Source organism: Giraffa tippelskirchi, chromosome 12 (genome assembly GCF_054371585.1).
Source record: "Giraffa tippelskirchi isolate mGirTip1 chromosome 12, T2T-mGirTip1v1.2.pri, whole genome shotgun sequence".
Classification (NCBI taxonomy): domain Eukaryota; kingdom Metazoa; phylum Chordata; class Mammalia; order Artiodactyla; family Giraffidae; genus Giraffa; species Giraffa tippelskirchi.
The window spans coordinates 94,425,159-94,447,528 of NC_137286.1; the positions used below are offsets into that span (position 1 = coordinate 94,425,159).

At 41.2% G+C, this 22,370-nt stretch overlaps 1 protein-coding gene across 2 annotated transcripts in view; it reads left to right on the forward strand.

The window, feature by feature from the left end:
* Nucleotides 1-22,370, forward strand: part of PROSER1 (proline and serine rich 1) — a 28,091-nt gene that overhangs the window by 3,239 nt on the left and 2,482 nt on the right. The window contains exons 2-11 of one of the 2 annotated variants that reach the window (XM_081547759.1): nucleotides 774-839; nucleotides 3,093-3,161; nucleotides 5,307-5,401; nucleotides 6,399-6,492; nucleotides 7,569-7,679; nucleotides 9,178-9,261; nucleotides 10,742-10,820; nucleotides 11,433-11,528; nucleotides 16,806-16,850; nucleotides 20,361-22,026. In XM_081547759.1, coding sequence (XP_081403885.1) covers nucleotides 774-839; nucleotides 3,093-3,161; nucleotides 5,307-5,401; nucleotides 6,399-6,492; nucleotides 7,569-7,679; nucleotides 9,178-9,261; nucleotides 10,742-10,820; nucleotides 11,433-11,528; nucleotides 16,806-16,850; nucleotides 20,361-22,026 — 2,405 coding nt within the window. The remainder of the gene's footprint in view (nucleotides 1-773; nucleotides 840-3,092; nucleotides 3,162-5,306; nucleotides 5,402-6,398; nucleotides 6,493-7,568; nucleotides 7,680-9,177; nucleotides 9,262-10,741; nucleotides 10,821-11,432; nucleotides 11,529-16,805; nucleotides 16,851-20,360; nucleotides 22,027-22,370) is intronic. The other variant, XM_081547760.1, reaches the window with a different exon arrangement.

Consider the following 22,370-nt stretch of genomic DNA (forward strand, 5'->3'; position numbering starts at 1 on the left):
GGGATTAGTGGATTTTTAATGAGTGGTTGTTACCAGATTGATAGTCTGGTATTTCCATCTCTAAGCTTAGCTTGTAGTTGCCAGGAGAATCACACATGATTTCCTGTGGCTCTGGTTGGTGCTGGGTCAAGGCCACGAACTTCTCTCTGAACTTGTGTCACATCTACTCTTGACTGTTTTAATCCTGAGGTGGGTAGTGATTGGTGTTCCCTTTTGTGGGTGAAAAGGCTCTCAGGGCAGTTAAAATACCTCTCAGAGACCACACTGCCAGTTAGTGGCAGGCACACAGATCGGCTTCTGGGTTCATATCCCAGTGGAAACACTGAGAGCCCGGACTAGACCTTGTCTTACCCATGTTTCTCTATCAGTTAGTGTATATAGGTGTGCAGTAAATAATTATCTGCTGAATGAGTAATGGCTAGTACATTTAACCTTAAAAATGATGGTTTGGTTGAATTTGGGGTGATTTACAACTGCAATCACTTTTACAGGAATATTTAATTTCTGTTAATGTTGAATCTTATCTGTTACAATTCTATTCCCTTCCTTTGTAGGAGTGGGTAGGGAGGCCAGGGGTTTTCCTGGTGTCTTATTGTACCCCTAACAGCATGGAACCCCAAAGGTAGAATGTCACATCATCATGGTGACCTTATCAGCCTCCTTGTCCCTGGGCTACAGAAGGTCTGCCGCTGTTTGAGTTGCGTAGGCAATTTTCATGTATGCATATTGCTGTTCTGCTTACATATATTTATTCTGTTTTTCTGTGTTTTTAGGCTGTTTTGACAGAGTACAAATTAAAAGCGATTGAATATGTACATGGATATTTCTCTAGTGAACAGGTATTCTTTTATTTATTTAAGCAAAAACTTTTTTTTTTTAACAGTGATGTTCTGATTAGTGCCTTTACTTATTTACCTACTGATCAAGTTCAGAATTGCTTTTACTTTGTTGCTCTGTTTATTCAGGAACTTTAGAAGCTTTCAGTTTTAACGGAAAACTTTACATAATTTATAGTTGGCATATTTTACAAGCATACCCACTTTGATCACGATATCATATGCTAACATGATTTTAAAATGCAGTGTCTGAAAAACACAGTTCAAAGTGTTTATATTCTGGGCACAGTATCATATGTCTGTAAACTTCTAATAGTTAACATACCCAAATTTGTACAATGTTTATGAGTCAGTAATTGCAGAATTCACTACAGGTTATACAACTTGCAACAAATGGTGATATATGTTCTTATGTGAAGCCACAAATAAGAAAAAAAATAGTGTCTAATAAGTAGTTTCTGTATCTTCCAGAAGACTAATATTATCAGTGGGATCTTTTAGTGGAAACTTTCACCCAACTTTAGGGGGAGTTTGCTGATTTTAAAAAATAGGTTTGTGTGTATATACACACATGCAGAGATAGCTAGATTTCCAAGGAATACTGGAAAATACTTGATAGAGATACGAAGCAGAAGTAGAAATGTACATTTGGAGAACAGTTCTGGGAAATGGTGGGAACATGAGTAAGGTAGACAGTGGATGAAACTATAGATTGAGTTAGTAAGTAAATGCCCCAACTTTTCATCTCTTTCTCAAGACTTTCAAAACTGGAATAACTTTATGTCTGTAGTTCTGCCTCCTAAATTCCTGAGAGCTACTCTGTGATTTGCACATGTTGCTACCTGTTTAATGAGTGGTTTCCAGATGTCCGATAACTTTTCACAATGCTTTTTTTTAAAACTTAAATGTTTCAGGAAGATTTGTAATTTCACATAGCTGATAGCTTTTCTTTCCTTCTCTTGTATGTGTTTCTGTGTATACATGTGAAATTTTGTAGAAAACTTCCAATAGTAGAAATTTAATGACTTTGCTACAGTCATTAAAAATTTTATCAAGCTACTTCCTAAGTGTAATCTTATAAGCCTACTTATTATAATGAATATCTCCCATCCTATATCCTACATGATAGTTTATAAAGTTTTATGGTTGGTGTAGTCCCAGGTAGCATTCACTGTGTATAGTAAAAGCATTATTCGCATAAAAGTAAGGACATAACTCTCTTACCAAGTTATATAGAAAGTACACACAGTAACTGTTTGCTATTTATTATCTCTCAGTGAGGAGTGAGAAGTATTTTTACTCTTGTTTACATACCACCCCATTTTCTAGTGTTAACTTTGCTTTGTAGAATAATTGAACCCATAACATTTTGAGGAACTCAGAGTCAAATAATTCATTAACCGAGATTTTATTACCCTCTTATCTTGAGTCTTTGTTGTTGTTGTTCCTTTTGGGGTGTCCTTGGAGGCAGTGAACCGGAGACTGCAGCATTGTGGTTTCTGCTCACCTCTTCCTGGCCGTGGCTCCGTGTCTCCCTCATTCACTTGAACTCGGCTGGTGGTAGTAGGAGAGAGCCTGGCTGGCTGTGCTCTCAAAGTGACTTACTATTTAGAAGCTGCTGGCATGATTCAGGGTAATTCTCACCTTTTTAGAGAATAGATCTGTCATCTAAATCAGAATAGTATGCCCTCCAGATCTGAGTTAGACAGTAGAGGGTAGTGGACCACCACTAAAGCACGCCACTGAAGACCTTTTTCTATGATGAAAACTGTCATTCTCCACTAAATATGTTAAAGCTTTCCATTCATACTCTATATTCCTAAGCGAACATTCTATGTCCATCTAGTACTTCTCCAACTTTCTTTTCTCCAGGTACTTTCTTCTTCCCCTACCTTATACATTCATTTCCAGACCAGTGCTGTCCAAGACTTTCTGTAATGGTGGAAATTCTCTCTCTCTGTACTAACCATGATGGTAGCTACCAGCTTCACATGGCTGTTGAGCCCTCCCTTACTGTGTGGCTTGTGCCAGTAAGGAACTGAGTTTTCTCTTTGGTTTGGTTTCAGTTGATTTAAATGTAAGTAGCTGCACGTGGCTACTCCATCTCACAGTCTAAACTCTGGTGTCACGCTTATGCCTCGTCATCTAGGCCCCAGCAGAACACTTTGAATAGCGATTCGGAGTATGGAAATAAATCTTGTAGAAATGTTTGCAAACACGTTGTTGGTAGAGCTAAATTAGTTCTTTGCTTTTCAGGTGGTAGATTTACTGAGATATTTCTCCTGGGCTGAGCCTCAGTTGAAGGCAATGAAAGCATTACAGCACGTAAGTAATTTACTTTTCCTTAGAATGTAGAATTTTGAGTATTTTGAATTATCCCCTCATTTTCTGTAATTCATCTCAAGTTGCAATTTGGTTTAGTTGCAGACACTAAATTCCATTATACTTTATTCAAAAATAACCACGTTAAAAACATTAAAGCTTCCCAAATTGTTAATTTCAATCATATGTACTGTACTATTAAATTGTACAGAGTTCTAATTGGCAGATTGGAGTAGAAAATATTTATAGGCAAGCAAAACATAGGATTCAAATTCATAAGTATTTTTATTTACTTCCGTTTTTGTGTGTCTTCACCTTCCTGTATTTAGTCTTAGAAGAATAGTCAGACTGATCTATGCCTACATTTTTTTAGACCAATGCCATCCAAATGACCTTTCAATGACAATGCAAATGTTTTGTATCTGCTCTATCCAATATGGTAACTACTGGCTACATGTGTCATCTGTCTGAGGAATGGTATTTTTAAGGTGTTGTTAGATTTTAATGTAAGCAAACAACATGTCTAGTGGCTACCATATGGATGGCACAGTGCTAGAGACTAGATTTTCAGAGGCTCCGAAGTCAAATGGGGTGTGAGTGTATAGAGGATTTTCCTGGGAGTATCAGGCACTGATAGCTTTAAAGAAATCTGCCAGTCTTGAGGGCTTCCCAGATGGCTTAGTGGTAAAGAATCCACGTGCCAGTGCAGGAGAAGCTGGTTTGATTCCTGGGTCAGAAGATCCCCCAGAGGAAGGCATGGCAACCTACCCCAGTATTTTTGCCTGGAAAATCCCATGGACAGAAGGGCCTGGAGGGCTGCAGTCTGTGGGGTCACAAAGAGTCGGCACAACTGAGCACACACGCACATACAGATCCTTAGCTTCCTCAACGAATTTGCTTAAGAAAGTGTCTGGGTCTGTTAGTGCTTCTTCTCTTTAACAATTGCTTTTTTCTGCTTTATTTAAAAAAAGAGAAGATTGTCTCACTCATTCACCTATCAGCAGGGGCTGAACAATCTTTCTGTAAGGACCAAAGAAAAGGAGAGCAAAGCAGAGAGCTTTCTGTAAAAAATACTGTTGGGGACCTTGGCTTATTGTATCAGAACATGACAAAGCTCTGAAGCCAGCTTGCCTATCCACCCACCTTAGAATTAAAACCCAGAAGTGGGAAGGCTGCACAGGCACACCTTCATGCACTTCGAGACAAAATAAGCCTGATTTGACTGTGTTCCTACTGAAGACTGACGATTAGGTTACATTCTGGACATTGTCGTAAATGAGCTAGAGCGATAGATCCAAGGTCTTCAGAAATATATAATAAACTGACATATAAGGAAATCAATCTTTTGCAGATATGTAACCTTCCGTTAAAACTTGTCGATGTCCGTTTACAAACACGTAAGGGGGCATGCAGTTTTACCAATTCTTTTGGTGATACAGGTTAATGGTGTTTAAAAACAATGTCAGTTGATCAGTTGATTCTAACTAATCTCCTTATATTGACTTTGATGTTAAATTTCCTCCACTGCTAACATAAATATATAAATTGACCTGCTTTTCAAAAACATAGAGACAAATATTAAATTACGTAACAGTCTATATAATCCTCAAGTGTCACAATGCATATTAACTTTCTTAGAAGTTCTGCAGTAAAAGAACCTGTTAATATTTAACCCATCTTTCCCCTAATCATGTGATTGGAGTACTTTTTTTTAATAACACTATTCAGCACCATGGACTTCACTAGAAGTGCTGATTGTAACATAACCTAGCACTCCAACTGAGGAATTAGATTTTTTTCTAACTTTTCGAGCAATGTGTCTCCCTTATTTGTAAATAGCTTCTTTTTATATAGCCTTTCTGAGGAAAGTAGAATATGTAGTTTTTTTTCTATAGATGAACATATTGAGAGAGATGTGGATAAGAAAGAGCATATAGGAGAACTTAGTTCTTCAATGAAAGTAGTTACATTGAAAAAGCCTAGTTTTAATCCATGTAGTTGTTAGGGCTTACTTTTGATTAAGCAGCTTTCATCTCAAATATTTATATTAAGAACATTTAATTATACTACCCCCCCCCCCAAAGGCAGTTTCTGGCGTGAAAATTTCTCATGTTAAATGTGAAATTATTTTTTTTTATTAATTAATAGAAAATGGTGGCTGTTCACCCAGAAGAAGTGGTCAATATACTCAACTGTTTCACCTTCAGTAAAGACAAACTAGTAGCTCTTGAACTGTTAGCTTCGTAAGTATTTCTTTTTCTTTTTACTCAGAGTGGAAAACTTTTCAAACATCTTTTAACTCATTAGTGTATGTTAATGTGTCAGAATTATATTGGTAAACGGAACTAATAAAATGTATGAAAGCATAGAGCTGAGTTCCTATATCTAAGTAGCTAGTGTGCTCATTACACATGGTTATAAACTTGTAAAATTAGTGGGGCTTATGAGTTTAATTATTTTGATTTGTCTGCATATCGGTGACTTGCTTTGTCTTCCCACTCAGAATAACTTGAAAGGCTTGTTGATAAATCCAGAGGACTTATGGTTAGATGGGTTTTCCACATTCTGACAGTATATATTTTTTTTGCTTAACATACACTTATTCTCTCTCGATCTTATTTTCCTCAATTGTGAAAATAAGGATCTTATCTACATGGTAGGGATGTAGGGATTTTAAATACTGTTAAGATTTAAAACACCCAGCATAGCATTTGAGAAATGATTGTGAAGTAAATTTGAGAAATGAATGTTAGAGAAAAGGAACCTACTCTCCTATAATGTATTTATGAAAGTCTATAAATTGCTATTTATTTATAGCACATGCAGTTTTTAAGTCCCTAATATATTTATAAATGACCACAAAAACACAAATTTAAAATAAAACATGGGATAAAACTTCATTTTTAGATCAACCTTGACTTTTATGCATTTAGCACAGGGGTTTGTTTTATTGCCAATAGCTCTCCTGACTGACAGGGTAGATTTTCAAGAATCTCAAAATAGTGATTTTTTTTTTTTTTAAATATTACTTTGTTACTTTCAAGTAGCCAGATAAACATCATTCAGTTACTATATTTACCATATTTATATAAACATGTTATTTACACTCATCAATCAAAACTGAATAATCATACTCTTCTTGTTACATCATGGAAAAAAGCTTACTCACATATATCTGTGTATTAAATGTGTGTGTGTCCAGGTTCTTAAATGAAAAGCTAAATTGTATTTCCTTGATAGAAACATTGTTGATGCAAAGAACTCTCATCCCATTGAAGAGTTGTTCAAGATAAATATGTCTGAGAAGAAACGGTGTAAGAGGGTGCTTGAACAGGTAATTTCCTCAAGATTACTATACAAATGGCACATGGTTTTCCTGAATGCTGATGAAGAAAACAGTACCGATCTTATTACCATGCTAACCTTTGATGAATAACCTGACTGCTATTCTGTGATGGGTTAATAATGACAGCCCTGCAGTCTATGGCGGGGAACTAGAGCTTTTAGGGGTGAGAGGGGAACACTGGGGTATGAAGAGATGGCTTGAGAGGGAGAAGCCAGGGGCGCCTCAGTATGAGCCTCACGGGGTGTTTATTCTCAGTCCCTTGGTAGCTCTGCCATGTCTTCAGGCTGTTGTCTTTATGTGTTTAGGAACTGACTCAGACGGTAAAGAATCTGCCTGCAATGCAGGAGACCTGGGTTCGATCCCTGGGTCGGGAAGATCCCCTGGAGAAGGAAATGGCAACCCACTCCAGTATTCCTGCCTGGAAAATCCCATGGACAGAGGAGCTTGGAGGGCTACCATCCATGTGGTCACAATAGTCAGACACCACTTAGCAACTAAACCACCACCAGGAACTTGACTTGACATCAGGCTTATTTTCATCAAACTCATAAGAGATGAATAATTATAAGGCTAAATTCCAGTTCATTAAAAATCTCTAATAGTGGGAGAAGTCGTACTTGTCCAAGTCTAGAAAACTTGATTCGTCATTGAAGGTAGTTATTTCTTAGGATTTTGACAGGTGGAAACTGGATTAGTGGTTAGAAACCTGCTTGAGGAGGCATGGACTGTTCCCCTAGGAGCTGCAGCCCAGTCGTATTTAGTCCTCGCACACAATTTACAGAATCCATCGTGAAGAAATCTTTGGGTAGGAGTCTGCTAGCTGCGACGTTAAAAAACATTCCGTTACCATTTAAATAATTCCATTTAAGTGAAGTGATTTTACTTACAAATTTTAGTCATGTTCACCAGTGGAAGTGCTGACTGATGTATGAACAGATTGAATGGGATGTTCTTCCTTAATCCATCCTATTTAGCAGGACTTCCCAATATCCAGAATACTAAATTTTGTGAGTTTATTTGATTTTTTTTTTTTTTTAACAATCCTCTTCTTTGTTATGTTACAGGCTTTCAAAGGGGGCTGCAAAGCTCCTCATGCGATGATATCTTCTTGTGGAACAATCCCAGGAAATCCATATCCCAAAGGAAAACCTAGTCGCATCAATGGAATTTTCCCAGTAAGCATACTTGTGTGGCTACATGTGCAACTTCTTTGTATAGAATTGAGCACAGTTATGGTATCTAAAGAAAATGCCAGTTGACGATGTTTCTACGAAGTAAAGGAATTTTACTATGTCAGCAACATAATTCATAGATTCACCACTGAATGAAAGCTCATACATAAGCTATATTAAAATATTTCTATAAAATATACAGAACAACAAGCCAGACAGAAAAGAGAGTGATTTGGTTTTGACTTGTTTTGGTAAGTATTTTAGAAGCACTGATTTACATGTAATAAAGAACTATTTCTCAGATTCTCAGTATTCTTCAAACAGTTTCATACTTATGTGTGTTTGGGAAATCCTGCATGCAGTGTCTCTTTTTTGGAGAATCACATTGCATAAAAAAGGCTCTGAGAAGTCCCACAAAAAAGGCACTTATTTTTATGTCACCCAGTGTTCCTCGGATTTCTTTGTGAAATAATTTTTTCAAAGAATGGTGTGTTTTTAATTGCAATGTGACAAATAGCCTTAAAACTTGGTGGATTGAAACAATAGACGTTTAGCGTCTCATGCAGTTTCTCTGAACCAGCAATCTAGGAATAGCTTAGTTTGTTTGGTTCTGGCTCAGGGTTTCTCATGAGGCTGCAGTCATCTGATTGCTTGATCGGAGCGTGAGCCTGCACTTCCAAGGTGAGTCACATAAATTAGTGTTGAGGTTGGCAGGCGGGGAGTCTTTGTTCCTCAGCATAAGGATATTTCCGTAGTGCTGCTTGAATACCTCTTGACACGGCAACTGACTTCCACCAGAGCAGATAGTCCCGGAGATGGCCAGCGGAGGCCATGTTGTTCGTATGGCTCAGCCTTGGGAGTCAGATGACCTCAGTTCTGGAATATCCTGTTTGTTACATGGGTCAGTCCTGCTCATTTAGGGGGCTGCAGAGGGACACGTAGGAGCTGAGGATCACTGGGGGCCACTTTGGAAACCAGCTCCAAGCTAGTGTGTGCTACTTGGAGCACAAACTGTTAGGGGGACACATTGTAATAGGGTGTCAGCTTATTTTCATCTGTCAATTAGAGCAGTCTCGAGTGAGGTCAGTATAAGCGATCACACTTAATACTTATAGAGAACACCATTTCTTATTACTTATTTTCAACTGTAATATAAGTACTGTTTTTGACTCTGAACATCAGATACTGTAGCACTGGAGCTGTCTCTGGCTGCTCCTACTGTGCACTGAAAAAATTAGAACCTACTTTCTCCTCCTCTGTCTCCCCATGTGTATTGTGTATTTTCTTGAACCTCTGTACGTGTTACGAGGACTGCGTCAGGGTCCTGAGCCAGGGCAGGCCTGGGGCTGTGGTCCCTCCTTACACTCCTGCCACGTTATGTCCTTTCTTCAGGGTAGCACAGCAAGGGTCTGGATTTGTTTTGCTTTTGCTTTAGGGTTTGTATGGGTTTGTTTTTTTTTTTAATCTCAATTATCTTTCATTTTTCTTTTTTTTGAAATAGGGGACCCCTTTGAAGAAAGATGGTGAGGACTGTACCAATGAAGGCAAAGGAATAGCTGCACGGATTCTCGGACCATCCAAACCAGTATGTTTAGGAAATAAGTGACAGAACAACTCTTGATGCTTATATCTGGTTTTCTGTCGATTCAGAGCATAAATTTCATTTTTTGTTGGGCAGTCTAAAGTGCAATAGAAACTCTAGGAAAGTGAACGGGTCTCTAGGGAAACACACTACAATTAGTTAACAGGTCCCTTTGAGGATTAATGGCGTATTTTAAACGTAGACCAGTTGAACTGCTATTACTTTTTTTTTCTGCAGCCGTATTCAGCAGTTCGCTTGGAGACGTGGAGAGTGGAGAGTTCACTTTAACTAAGGTTGAGGTATGATGGCTGGATTAGTGTTAGTATTAGTGAAGTGAGAATGGAGCCAGGAGGTGGAGCGTATTGTCAAGGGAGTGATTGGAATATAAACTGAACAGGAGAAGACAACCTCATGAGTTGAAGGATTGTACTACAAGAGGCCAACACACAGTCCCCTTGCAGTCCTGACTGCCCACCTGACAAGAACTTGGGTGGCTGTTGTTTCCAGTAAAATTGTCACAGATCATAGTCTTTGCGCAGAACTAGCACATTATCCAGGGCTGCCATTAAGAGTGCTGGAGAGAGTCCAGGTTCCTCACTCCAGGGCATCCCGTCTGCTCCAAGATGTGGTGCCAGCCCCCTCAAGGGGCTGTGTGTGCTCTCATCCTCTCCATCTCTGTAGTTACAATTGCAGCATGTGGCCTAGCTTTGCTTACCTCTGGTCCTCTGGAGACCAGCTCTTTGAATGTTCTTTCATACCTAAGTCCTGTAAACTCTAAAATGGAAGATTTGTGGATTTCAAAAAGTAAAAAGACTGAGCTACTGAATTCATAATTCCAGTCTGCATTCTAGAGTTGTCAGAATGCCAAATACCAAAGGAAACAGTGCTTGTTTCTTTCAAAAAGAGAAAAGGGGGTAAGAACAAGAAGATGACTTTCCAGGAGGATGTGGGAAGTTCTTGAGTAGCTGAGATTGCAAAACCTGGCCGGTTTCTTGTGTTCCATGGGAGGAGACAGGAATCCTTGAATTAGCCTAGACTGGGTCAGAGAAGAATTTGCTGTTCAGGATGAGGTTGGGCCTTTTGTTGGAGATGATCTGCAGCTGAAACAAAAAATTAACACCTCTACAGCAGACCAAATGGAGTAGAGTTTGAGCAAACTCCAGAAAATGGTGAAAGACAGGGAAGCCTGGTGGGTCGTAGTCCATGGGGTCGCAACGAGTCACACATGACTGAGCGACTGAACAGCAGCAGCAGCAGCAGTCTATGGCAGGATCTCTCTTTGGACTTTAATAGGAGCCACATTTATTAAAGCAAAGAAATTTCCCTCCTTTGTGCCATTTGCTAGTGCAGCAGCAATTGATATGCTGGGGCCTTTTTGGCCTCTTAGGCCTAAATGTTTTGAAAGACAAGTTGTATTTTGTTTTGCCAGGAGACAGCTTCCTTGATGTTCTGCTAACCGCTGTACTTTTCCCTCTCATTCTAGCCTCCTTCAACATACAACCCACATAAACCTGTTCCTTACCCGATACCTCCATGCCGACCACACGCAACTATTGCACCAAGTAAGGAGCTCTTTCAGAGTTCACTTTTTTTCTTTTTGCTCTTTATTTATTAAGTTGAAAGTAAAGGTTGGTATATATACTCTGGAAATCTGGAGCACTCATGAAATATGCTATCCTGAGCTTTACTTTGCCCACAGTTGGTTACTCTAGGGTGTTGGTCTACAACAGTGCAGAATACTAATAGTCTCATTTAGAATATTTTCCTTTTGATAAATTAATTGTAGATTTCTTCATTGTTAATTACTTATATAAGCTTTTGCTTATGGGTAAATCCTCTTGAATCCCTTTTTTGATAGTTGGTATTCAAAGACATCATTAGTGCATTTAACTTGAAAGGGCCAAGTGCATGTGCTTGATAGAAAAGGCAAATCATCCAAGTCTGGCAGGTTCCGCCCACCATGCCCTTCAGTGAGTTAGGCCTGGAGTGAGCCTACACTGGGAAATAGAAGTCTCTGCTTGTCTCATTTGATCTCACTCTTCACCCAAACCTCCATGTAAAACCCAACTGTGCTATATAACACAGTTTTAGAAATAAAGTAGGTAGCTGTATCAATACAGCTTGAACTTGGAATGATGCTAAATTGTACATTTTTTTTTCTATTTTTATTTTAGGTGCTTATAACAATGCAGGTCTGGTACCGTTAGCCAACGTCATAGCTCCAGGAGTGCCCCCGCCACCTCCATATACTCCTAATCCAGTAGCAGCAGGTAAAATCAGGTTGTTATGGGGTGTTAAAAGTCAATAACTTTCTCACCATACATTCAGAGGGGATGGATGTGTGGTGTGGTGTTGTCCTAACAGGGAGCACAGCCCCCAAGCCTGCTGATGGAGCTGAGGGTGACATCCAGGCTCCACTAGAGCGGTCTTGGCCCACATGCAACAGATTTCTGTGTATTAATTTTGTAGCCTGCAGCTTTACCAAATTCATTGATGAATTCTGGTAGTCTTCTGGTAGCATCTTTAGGATCAGCATCTATTTAGGGTCTTCTGTGTATAGTAAGTATCATGTCATCTGCAATCAGTGACAGTTTAACAACTTCTTTTCCAGTTGGGATTCCCTTTACTTCTTTTTCTTCTCTGATTGCCATGGCTAGGACTTCCAAAACTGTGTTGAATAAAAGTGGACAGAGTGGACATCCTCATCTTGTTCCTGATCTTAGAGGAAATGGTTTCAACTTTTCACCATGGAGTATGAGGTTAGCTGTAGGTTTGTAGCATATGGCCTTTATTATGTTGAGGTAAGAGTGAACACAAGCAGGCCGTAGAAACTGGAACCATTTCTCCTGAGTAGGACACTGACAGGCAGTGGAAAGGCATCACAGACCTAGTGGAGTGTCACTGTTAGGGCACCTTCTGTCTGCCGTGGGGAGGAAAGGCTTGTTGGAAGGTGCTCAGAAGCGCTGAACCTGCCCACACGCTTCCCAGGTCAGCCTTTCCTTTGGTCCCATTGGGAACTCAGGATATGAAGTGTAAATGTTTTTTTTCTATCTTGTCAAATTGTTCCCCCAAAAGACCGGACCTGTTTATACCAGCCAGTGAGGGTATATGAGCATACCGTTTCTTCACACCCTTTCAAAGTGGAATGATAACAGGTTTTTTGTTTTACTTTTGCCAATCTGATACACTGATTCAGTTGATATCTTCTTTTGTGTGTCTTTTACAAAAGTTTATTTCATTCAGCTATTGTTTGATTCTCCTGAATTTTATCTTGTTTAGGAAACCCTTCCCCAACTCAGTAGTGCAGCAACATCTGTATTCTCTAATTACTGTTGTAATGATTGTTTTTAAGTGTATAGCTTTTCATTCACTTGCCATTTATTTCTGTATATGTGTAGGATAGGGCTAGAACTGAAATTAAGTTCTGCCTTAATTTACTTTTGCCCTTCGCCAAGACTCAGAGTTACTTACTAGTGTTTAATAAATTCTTATTTTTCTAGTCAGAATGACTGATGTCTGCCACAAGTACTCTGACTGATTAAAGTTGCAAAATCTTTTTTCTCAAATCTGTCATTTTATTTCTTGCCCTTATACACAGTATGTTTTAACCTTAGGGTTTTACATTTTTGCATAGGCAGACAGAGGTTGTGAAAGAAAAGCTGGAACCATTTTGCCTTAGTTCAGGTATTCTTAACCGTAAGTAGTTAGGCCAGGTAGTCTGGGTCTTTTAAGATTCCTACTCCATCTGGAATTTATTTTCATGTTGGGTGAAGTAGAGGGTTATCTTAATTTTTTTTACAGACAGTAGTCAGTCCATCCATGCCAGCACTCTGTATTAACTAATCTGTTTTCCCTGCTGCTTTGAAATAATACGTTTATCTTAAGTTTTCATTTATACACATGGCTCTAATTCTGGGCTCCTTATTCTGTTCCAATCTAGTTACTTTATGTTGTGATGATACCATATTGATTTAATTAACAGATTTACAGTATATTCTGACATCTGATAAGGCTAGCTTTCTCTCACTGTATTTTCGTATCTTTCTTATCCACTTTTGGAAATTGATTCTTCCATGTGAACTTTAAGATCACCTTATGCAATTAGAAAAGAGTTGAATTTTTGTATTTATAGTTATATAGTAACTTGGAGAGACTTGACATTTTTTATGACATTAAATTTTACCATTTAATTATGTATCAGTTCAGTTCAGTCACTCAGTTGTGTCCGACTCTTTGTGACCCCATGAACTGCAGCACGCCAGTCCTCCCTGTCCATCACCAACTCCTGGAGCCTACCCAAACTCACATCCATTGAGTTGGTGATGCCATCCAACCATCTCATCCTCTGTCGTCCCCTTCTCCTCCTGCCCTCAACCTTTCAGCATCAGGGTCTTTTCAAATGAGTCAGCTCTTCGTATCAGGTGGCCAAAGTATTGGAGTTTCAGCTTCAGCATCAGTTCTTCGAATGAATATTCAGGACTTATCTCCTTTAGGATGGACTGGTTGAATCTCCTTGCAGTCCAAGGGACTCTCAAGAGTCTTCTCCAACACCACAGTTCAAAAGCATCAATTCTTCGGCTCTCAGCTTTCTTTATAGTCCAACTCTCACATCCATACATGACCACGGGAAAAACCATAGTTTTGACTAGACAAACCTTTGTTGACAAAGTAATGTCTCTGCTTTTTAATATGCTATCTAGGTTGGTCATAACTTTCCTTCCAAAGAGTAAGCATCTTTTAATTTCATGGCTGCAGTCACCATCTGCAGTGATTTTGGAGCCCCAAAAAATAGTCTTGACACTGTTTCCACCGTTCCCCATCTATTTCCCATGAAGTGATGGGACCAGATGCCATGATCTTAGTTTTCTGAATGTTGAGCTTTAAGCCAACTTTTTCACTCTCCTCTTTCACTTTCATCAAGAGGCTCTTTAGTTCTTCACTTTCTGCCATAAGGGTGGTGTCATCTGCACATCTGAGGTTATTGATATTTCTCCCGGCAATCTTGATTCCAGCTTGTGCTTCTTTCAGCCCAGTGTTTCTCATGATGTACTCTGCATATAAGTTAAATAAGCAGGGTGACAATATACAGCCTTGACATACTCCTTTTCCTATTTGGAACCAGTCTGTTGTTCCATGTCCAGTTCTAACTGTTGCTTCCTCACCTGCGTACGGGTTTCTCAAGAGGCAAGTCAGGTGGTCTGGTATTCCCATGTGTCTTTAAATCATGGCAAGTGGTAGTGTTTTTCCAGGCCTTATGTTATTGCTTGCAAGAAGTATTTTTTGGGGGTGGGGGAGGTTTAATTGAGTTATAGCTGATTTACAACATTGTGTTAATTTATGCTTCTTTCAAGAAGATTTTGTAGTTTTCTTCATGTAGGTTTTTTGCCTTAGGTTTGTGTCTAGGAATTTTAGAGGAATTTTTTAGTTACAATTATAAATGGATATTTCATTTGTGGGTACTTGTTACTGATTTCCTATTTTAGTTTTCTTTTTTCTTTGAAAGTCTCTTTTTCTGGGTATAAAATGTCAGCTTACTTATACTTTACTGAGTATAAGCCGCCTGCCCCCCCACTCCCCAGCCAACCCCTGGCCTTATTGGGTATTGACCCTTATTGAGTCCACACTTCTTTTTTGTTTTCATTTTTAAGACGTCTTTTGCCTGTATCTTTATTTTCAATATTTTTTTAGGGTTTTGTTTATTTGTTAAGTTAATTGTTTTGTAAATTATATATAGCTAAAATTTGATTTTTGTAAACCAGTGGGGAAGAGACTTAATAGAGGTTTCAGATAATCATAAAAATTACATATTTGTTCTTAGTCCTTCCATTTTATTTTTATGCTCATTATTATTTTTTTATCCCGGTTTTTCATTTTCCTTATTTTTTTTAACTTGGATTCATTCAAATTGCTTTAAAAATTTTTAACAACTTTTCTTTCCTTGCTCCTACTCAAACTTAGAATTTCTATCTTTAAATATCACTAGTGATCATCTTCATATTTTTAGTGGTTGTCAGTGGACAGAAAATAAAAACAGCTGTCCTGCATCCCACCATTGACTTCCATACTCCCTCTCCTTGATCATCAATTTGTGTCTCTTGATGGAATTCTATACATTTTTCTTTCTGTGCCTCTGAACTCATGGCTCCTTAACTTTGTGACTTCTCTTTGATGCCCTGTCCTCATATACTCATTCTAATTTTCTTCTAGTAGAAAATTTCTCTAGTCAGCTTTTTCAAAAAGGGTACATGTGTAGGATTATAGATTAAAAACCCAATTCGCACTAATTTTCTTTTATTAGAGCCTTAGTCTCTCTCTATAAACTTACAAAGAAGACATTCCTTATCTTTAGAGTTCACAAATGTCTTTAGTCTTGGAGTTCAGATATTTCATCTTTTTTTGTCCTTCTAGTACTCTTATTTTTCAGTATATTTGTTCTAAGTCTCTTAGCTATTCATTTGATACCTTTTAAACATTTTTTTTGCCATTTTAAATGGAACATTTATTTTCAATTAAGTAATTTAGCTTTCAGTAGTGTTATTTCTAATCATCACCATTCTTTGCATTTATTAACTTGGAGTAGATTTTTATATCTAAAGTCTTCAGCTTCTCTGCTCATTTTCTTACAATATTATGTGTATATATGTTCTTCATTTGCATTACAGGATTTTAAAGTTCTTTTTCTTTCATTAAATCTCTGGATAGACACTCTCTAAGTTTATTTGTACTCAAGTCCCTTAAACAAGCTAGATCTTTTTTACTCACTATGTCAGGGCATGTGGGTTCCCTTTTTGCACTTTATGCCTGTCACATTGGTGCTTTCTTGGGCAGTTATTGTCAAGCCGTGAGAGGTCATTTGTTTGCCACTGTATCTCTGACTAATGGCTTGGTAAGATGGGTCCTTTCCCATGGGGCTGGAGAGGAGTGTGCTTTAGGCTGTCAGTCTCATGGGCTTCAAGTCAGCCTCAACTTGGGCAGTTCCCCCTTACATCTCCTAGCATGGGGCCTTTTCTAGAACTGAGTACAGGAGTGGACCGAGCCACTTTCTCTCAGTTTGCTTGGTGATGCACCCATCTTGTGACATTGGCCCCTCAGGTGGCAGTGGATTCTGCCCTCAGCATCCACCTCCCACTTCCAGGGCTCCCCTGTGTTGTAGACAGTGGTGCCCAGCAGTGCTTGTCAGCTTAGCCGGTGACAGTGGCTCCTGTCTGGGCTCCTACTGCACTCTCTCCTAGAAGGCACACCAGGCCTTCCACCATCTTTCCTAAAAGCCTTCTGAAATGAATCTATAAAATAACAGTGTTTGCTTAAAGCCCGATAAGGAGAAGTGGTGGGGCAATTGCTCATAATCCTTGCCATCTTCGTATAGTTACTACTATGATTTTTGTCTATTTCCTTTTTTTTTTCTATAGACATATGTTGTTTTTCCTAACACAGTAGACATACATATTCTGGATTTTTTTTTCTTTTACCCCAGTCTCTGATTATTATGATGGTGAATAATTTGATTAAAGCTGGAAATCAACTTTTATTTATTTATTTTCTCATAGAGAATGAAGACCTCTCCAGTCAGTCAAAACCTACACAGAATCAAGGTAAGCACCAAATTTGATGTCTGTCCTGGCTGCCTGCTCTGTTTTTCACCGAGATCAATTTGAGTTTGAGTGTATTTGAAATCTTTATGCTTTAGGGAAAATTCCTGGTTAAAAAATTTAATTAATTGATGCTTGCTAAAAGTGACTTAAGAGTGATACATTTGATATAAAAATAAAATTTTAATGGTGGCACATTTTACACACACAGCATGCAGTGTATAAAATATAATCTATAAAATGTCTATCTTAGCTCAGGGCCGGGGCAATGGGATGACCCAGAGAGATGGGATGGGGAGGGAGGTGGGTGGGGGGTCCAGGAAGGGGAACACATGTAAACCCATGGCTGATTCTTGTCAATGTATGGCAAAAACTATTACAATATTGTGGAGTAATTGGCCCCCAACTAAAATAAATAAATTTATTAAAAAAAAAAAAGTCTATCTTATAGAATCATCTAAGAAAGCTTTTAAATCCATATTAACTGGATTTAAAAATAACCATATGTCTCTGTGTGCTGTCTGTAAAACTTGGAAGCAGTCTCAGTGGTATGTGGCATTGTATCTGCATTCACTTTACATTATGTGCTATTCGAAGCCTCACTTTCTTTTATATATAAACAGCATTTCTTTCTGATACAAACCCTTCTTTGACAAATGCTGTGTCAGATAGATCTTTTAGACTTGATCACTTCAGTAAGTCTTCGGAGTGGTGTAATTTAACGTAAGGAAAGAAGAAGGAATTGAAGAAGGGGCAGCAGAGCAGGAAGTAGAATCAGCGAGGCCTCCGCGTGGCAGCAACTCTGTGACGTTTTCCCTGCCCGTAGTGGAGGATGTGTGGTCAGGAAAGAGATGCTCTCTGCTGTGAGACCAAACCTGGGACTAGTTCTTACATAGCAGAGTGGCCCATGAATCTGATCATCTCAGTGCACGGGGAGGAGTGTTGGGAGAATTCCATCCCCTGATAATGTGTGGAAACAGTGCTTTTTAGCTGGTAAATTCGAAGGCAGTAGCACAGCAGGGAAGAAAGGACTCTAAGTGAGATGCCAGGACATAACAGTTTTTGATCCTGGTCTGGCACCACCCAGCTTTGTAACCTTGAGCAGCTGCTTTAGCTTCTAGGAAAGGGAGATTAAGGAAACTTCAGCCTTTATGCTCAGCTTTGTTAATAGATCTGTTTTTGACGAGAATAAACAGATTAAGTGTCAGCACCTTTGTTAGGAAGAGCACACTTTGCTTTCCGTTGCTGTGTTATGTTAGCATGCTTAAGATTGTTTTTCCTTTTTGAACCATATTAAGAAACAAAATACAAACAACTATACGTGCTTAAGGACACAGGTATGACAGACCTTGCTGAAGTCTTGGTTCCATCACTTCATAGCTGCATGACCTTTTTATCATCATCATTATTGTTATCACTGTGGTAAGATCTCTTATTGAGATCTACCCTTGTAACCAATTTTTAAGTACACAGTATAGTATTGTTAACTGGAGGCATGGTGTTGTACAGCTGATTTCTAGAACTCACTCATCTTGCATAACTGAAACTTTATGTCCTTTGAACACCACTCAATAGCTGCATGATCTTTTAACAAATTATTTACTTAATCACACTAAGCCTGAGATTGCCCATCTATAAAATGGGGGTGTTAGTGCCTCTCTCAGGGTTATATGAGGACAAATGAAATGACAGGTGTAAAGTACTTAGCACAGGATCTAACACATCGTGTTTTGTGGTTAACAACCAAATTAGATGACAGAAAAGAAAGTAGTATTTACCATGATATGGTTTTGGGGGGTGGAGGTGTTCATTTTTGTTTTGTTCCATTTTAACTGCAGGCACTGTGATTAATAGTGCATGGCTTTTGTGTTATTATACGTAAAGATCTCCAACAGAGGTTGCTATAAAGAACACTATGGGACAGCTTGGCTTTCCCTTGCCATCTGTCATTAACTACATGGTCCTTAGCATGAAGTTAAATAAGACAGGGAATTCTTAAATGTTTTCCCCACCAGATGTTTCCCAACCAATGTTAACCTAAATCATTCCTTGGTACATTATTCACAAACACAAAACTAGGCATATATTCCTTGTGCTTCTAGTTCTTATAAAACAAATGGAATACAAAGCTACAAATCTATTTTCATATGTACTCTCAATTTAAAATGATAGTGATTTTCTTGAAACTAAATTACTGCTCATGATATGAATATGGTATGAACTACAGATCTTTTGAGTTTGATGTTTATATATTTGTGTTTTACTATTTGTCAGTTCTCCTCCCATATTGATTATCTAAAACAGCTATAAAATTTGTTCAGCCTAATGTAGCACCCTTTGGCCATTACTTAGTACAAATGTATTATGTGGATGTGGGTTTCCTCTATTCTTTTCCTATGGTCCCTTCTCCATCTGTGATTAACACAAAGCATCACTGTATGGACCATGTCAGCTTCCTTATGTCCAGAGTCTTTATTAACCATAGGTTTAAAAATTTAAGTCTTAGTCCATGAAAAGGTCTTTCAGTTGATTATCACTGCAAAGGGAACATTCTCTGTTTACAACTGAAACAGTCTTCAGTGTGAATATAGCATGGACGGTAGTTGTCATTTTGACATGACCTACCTAAGTCTTGCATTCCATTTGGCACCAACAAGATCAGAAGTTAACGTTTTCATTAATTGATTCAGGAGGGAATCCCAGGCATTCCCAAAATGTTTATATTATTTGTAGAGTTTATCAGAAAAAAAGTAATGTAGCAAACTCTGGAAGTTTTGAGAATAAGTCCTTGAGTGGGTTTGAGAACTGTAGCTGAGGTAATCGTGAGGTAGCCAGTGCAGCAAACAGTTACTAAACACATAAATGCCAGGCGCTGAGCTAGGTGTGAAAACTAAAGATGAACTAGATATGGCTTTTGCCCCTAAAGGAGTCCCTAGGACAAGCCAAGTAAAATTAGAGGTTAAGACATGTAGAGGAGTCAGTATGAGAAAGTGCTTGGGGGAAAAACTGTAGAGATTGGTAATCAACTCACCGAGTGGCAACCAAGAATACTGCAGAGATGGCCTGAGTATTCTCGATGACCTTGTGTGCCTCTAGAGGGGATGATGTCCTGAGAGCTCTTCAGAGAGGAAATGACTTGTAATACTACTATAGACAAGTAGCCTGAGAAAATGAGAAGTACACCAACAGTAATCACGAAGTAAATTCTTTGATTTTTTTAAAATTGGGGAGCTATGAAAGGAAAGTTTTATTTGCTCATTTGTCAAGGCTTCCTCACTGTGAACGGGAAGGCTGTGCTGATCAGAGTCCAGAACTCTGCAGGATCTAACTGAGGCTACCTGGTGAAAATGGAATCCAGCAATGTGTACACTGCAGTAACCTTTCACACCTGTCATTGATTTTTCTTTGACATCTGTTAAATATTACAAAAACTTTTATCCATTTTCTTTTGAGTTAACACTTGAACTCTCAGCGTGATGATAACCTCTTGCCTCTCCTCATCTCCCACCGCAGTGTTCTCCACCCTGGCCAGTCAACTCTTTCCCCCGCATGGCTCCAATCCCTCAACACCCGCTGCAACTCCGGTTCCTACTGCTTCCCCGGTCAAGGCAGGAACTCATCCATCAGCGTCGGCCACAGCCAGCCTCCCGGGGATGAACTTGCTGAATACCGTCCTTCCTGTGTTCCCGGGGCAGGTCTCCGCCGTTCACCCGCCTCAGCCGATGACGCCGAATCCCACAGTGATCAGGACGCCTTCCCTGCCGGCCGCCGCAGTGACCTCTGTCCACAGCACCACGGCCACGCCCGTTCCTTCCGTGTTTTCTGGCCTCGTTCCCCTGCCAGGTCCTCCCGCCCCCCCGGCCCCGGCCCCTCAGGCCACGGCTGCGCCTCGGGCCACCCTGGCTTCCAGTGAAACGTTCACCAGCCTCCCCTTCCCCGCCGCCTCTACCACTGCCGCCGCCAACAACCTCAACTCCGCTTCGCTGTCGTCGGTTTTCGCAGGGCTCCCTTTGACCCTGACGCCAGCGTCCCAAGGCATGTCCAACCCGACCCCCTCCGTCATCGCCGGGGGCTCGGCGCCAGGTGTCGCCTGTCCTCTGGGTGTGAACAGCTCCTTCCTGTCCGCCCTGAAAGGCTTCCTGACGTCCAACGATACCAGCCTCATCAGCTCCTCCGCCCTGCCCTCCGCGGTGACCAGCGGGCTGGCCTCGCTCTCCTCCCTGGCCAACCAGGGCGCCGATTCCCCGGGCTCAGCCCCTAATAAGGTCTACGGGCCGCCGCAGGCGCCCACGCCGGGCCTGGCACTGTTCCCTGGGCTGCCCTCGCCTTTGGCCAGCGCGGCGGCCTCCACGCCCCCAGCCCTGCCCACACCTGCCGCCCCCTCCTCGGCTTCCTCGGGGCCGGCCGCGGCAGGCTGCGGCTCCTCGGCAGCCCACCCGCATGGCCCCGCGACCCCCGCCGTCACCACCCTGCCTGTGGTGGTCAAAACGGAGCCCACCAGCCCCACGCCCTCGGCCTTCAAGGGCCCGGCCCCCGCCGCCACGGGCGCCCTGGGCCTTTCCGGGGCGATGGGCCGGGCATACCCCACAGCCTCGGTGCCCATCAGCCTGCCGTCCTGCCTTAACCCCACGCTGCCGGGCCTTCCGGGGCTGAGCGCGCCCCTGACTGGCTCGAGCGCCCTGCCCGCTCTACCCCTGACCCCGCACGGCTCCTCCACACCCATCACGCCAGTCTTTACCGCCCTGCCTCCGTTCACGTCCCTGACCAGCAGCTTCCCCCTGGCCGCCACCCCAAACCTCAACCCCCCGGCCTCCGCGCCTGCCGCCCCCGCCTCCACCTCGGCGGCGCCTCCGCACCCCAGCTCCGGCTCCACGGCGCCGACGCTTCCCGGACTCTCGGCCCCGGCGCCTGCCTCAGCGGCCGCCGCCTTCCCCCTCAGCCTGCCGGCCGCCGTGCCCTCTCTTTTCTCTGTGGCGCAGGGCCCACTGCCGGCCTCGGCGCCCTCCTACCCCGGCTTCTCCGTCTCCAGCGCCCCCGGGGCCCCAGCGCTGCCCGCCTTCCCGGGGCTGCAGCCGCCTGCCACCAGTGCCGCCACCGCCCCGTCGCCAGCGCCCGTCCTCCCGGGCTTCGCCTCTGCCTTTAGTTCCAATTTCAACTCAGCTCTGGTTGCGCAGGCCGGGTATGTGTATGGTCTGGAGAGAGGGGAGGTGGTTCTTCACACGACTGGTCATGCATGATCTTGAAGTCGTTCAAATGAGTCAGAAGCGAATTGTCGGCGCAAAATTATCTTTTTCTGGGCCAACACTTAAAAGGGCTTGAAATGTTCATCCTGACATGTTTCTTGTTAAGATAAATGTATAAAATATCAATGCCTGCTCAGATAATCAGCAGGGATTCCCTGGTGGCTCAGATGGTAAAAGAGTGTAATGCGGAAGATCCAGGTTCAATCCCTGGGTCAGGCAGATCCCCTGGAGAAGGAAATGGCAACCCACTCCAGTATTCTTGCCTGGAAAATCCCATGGA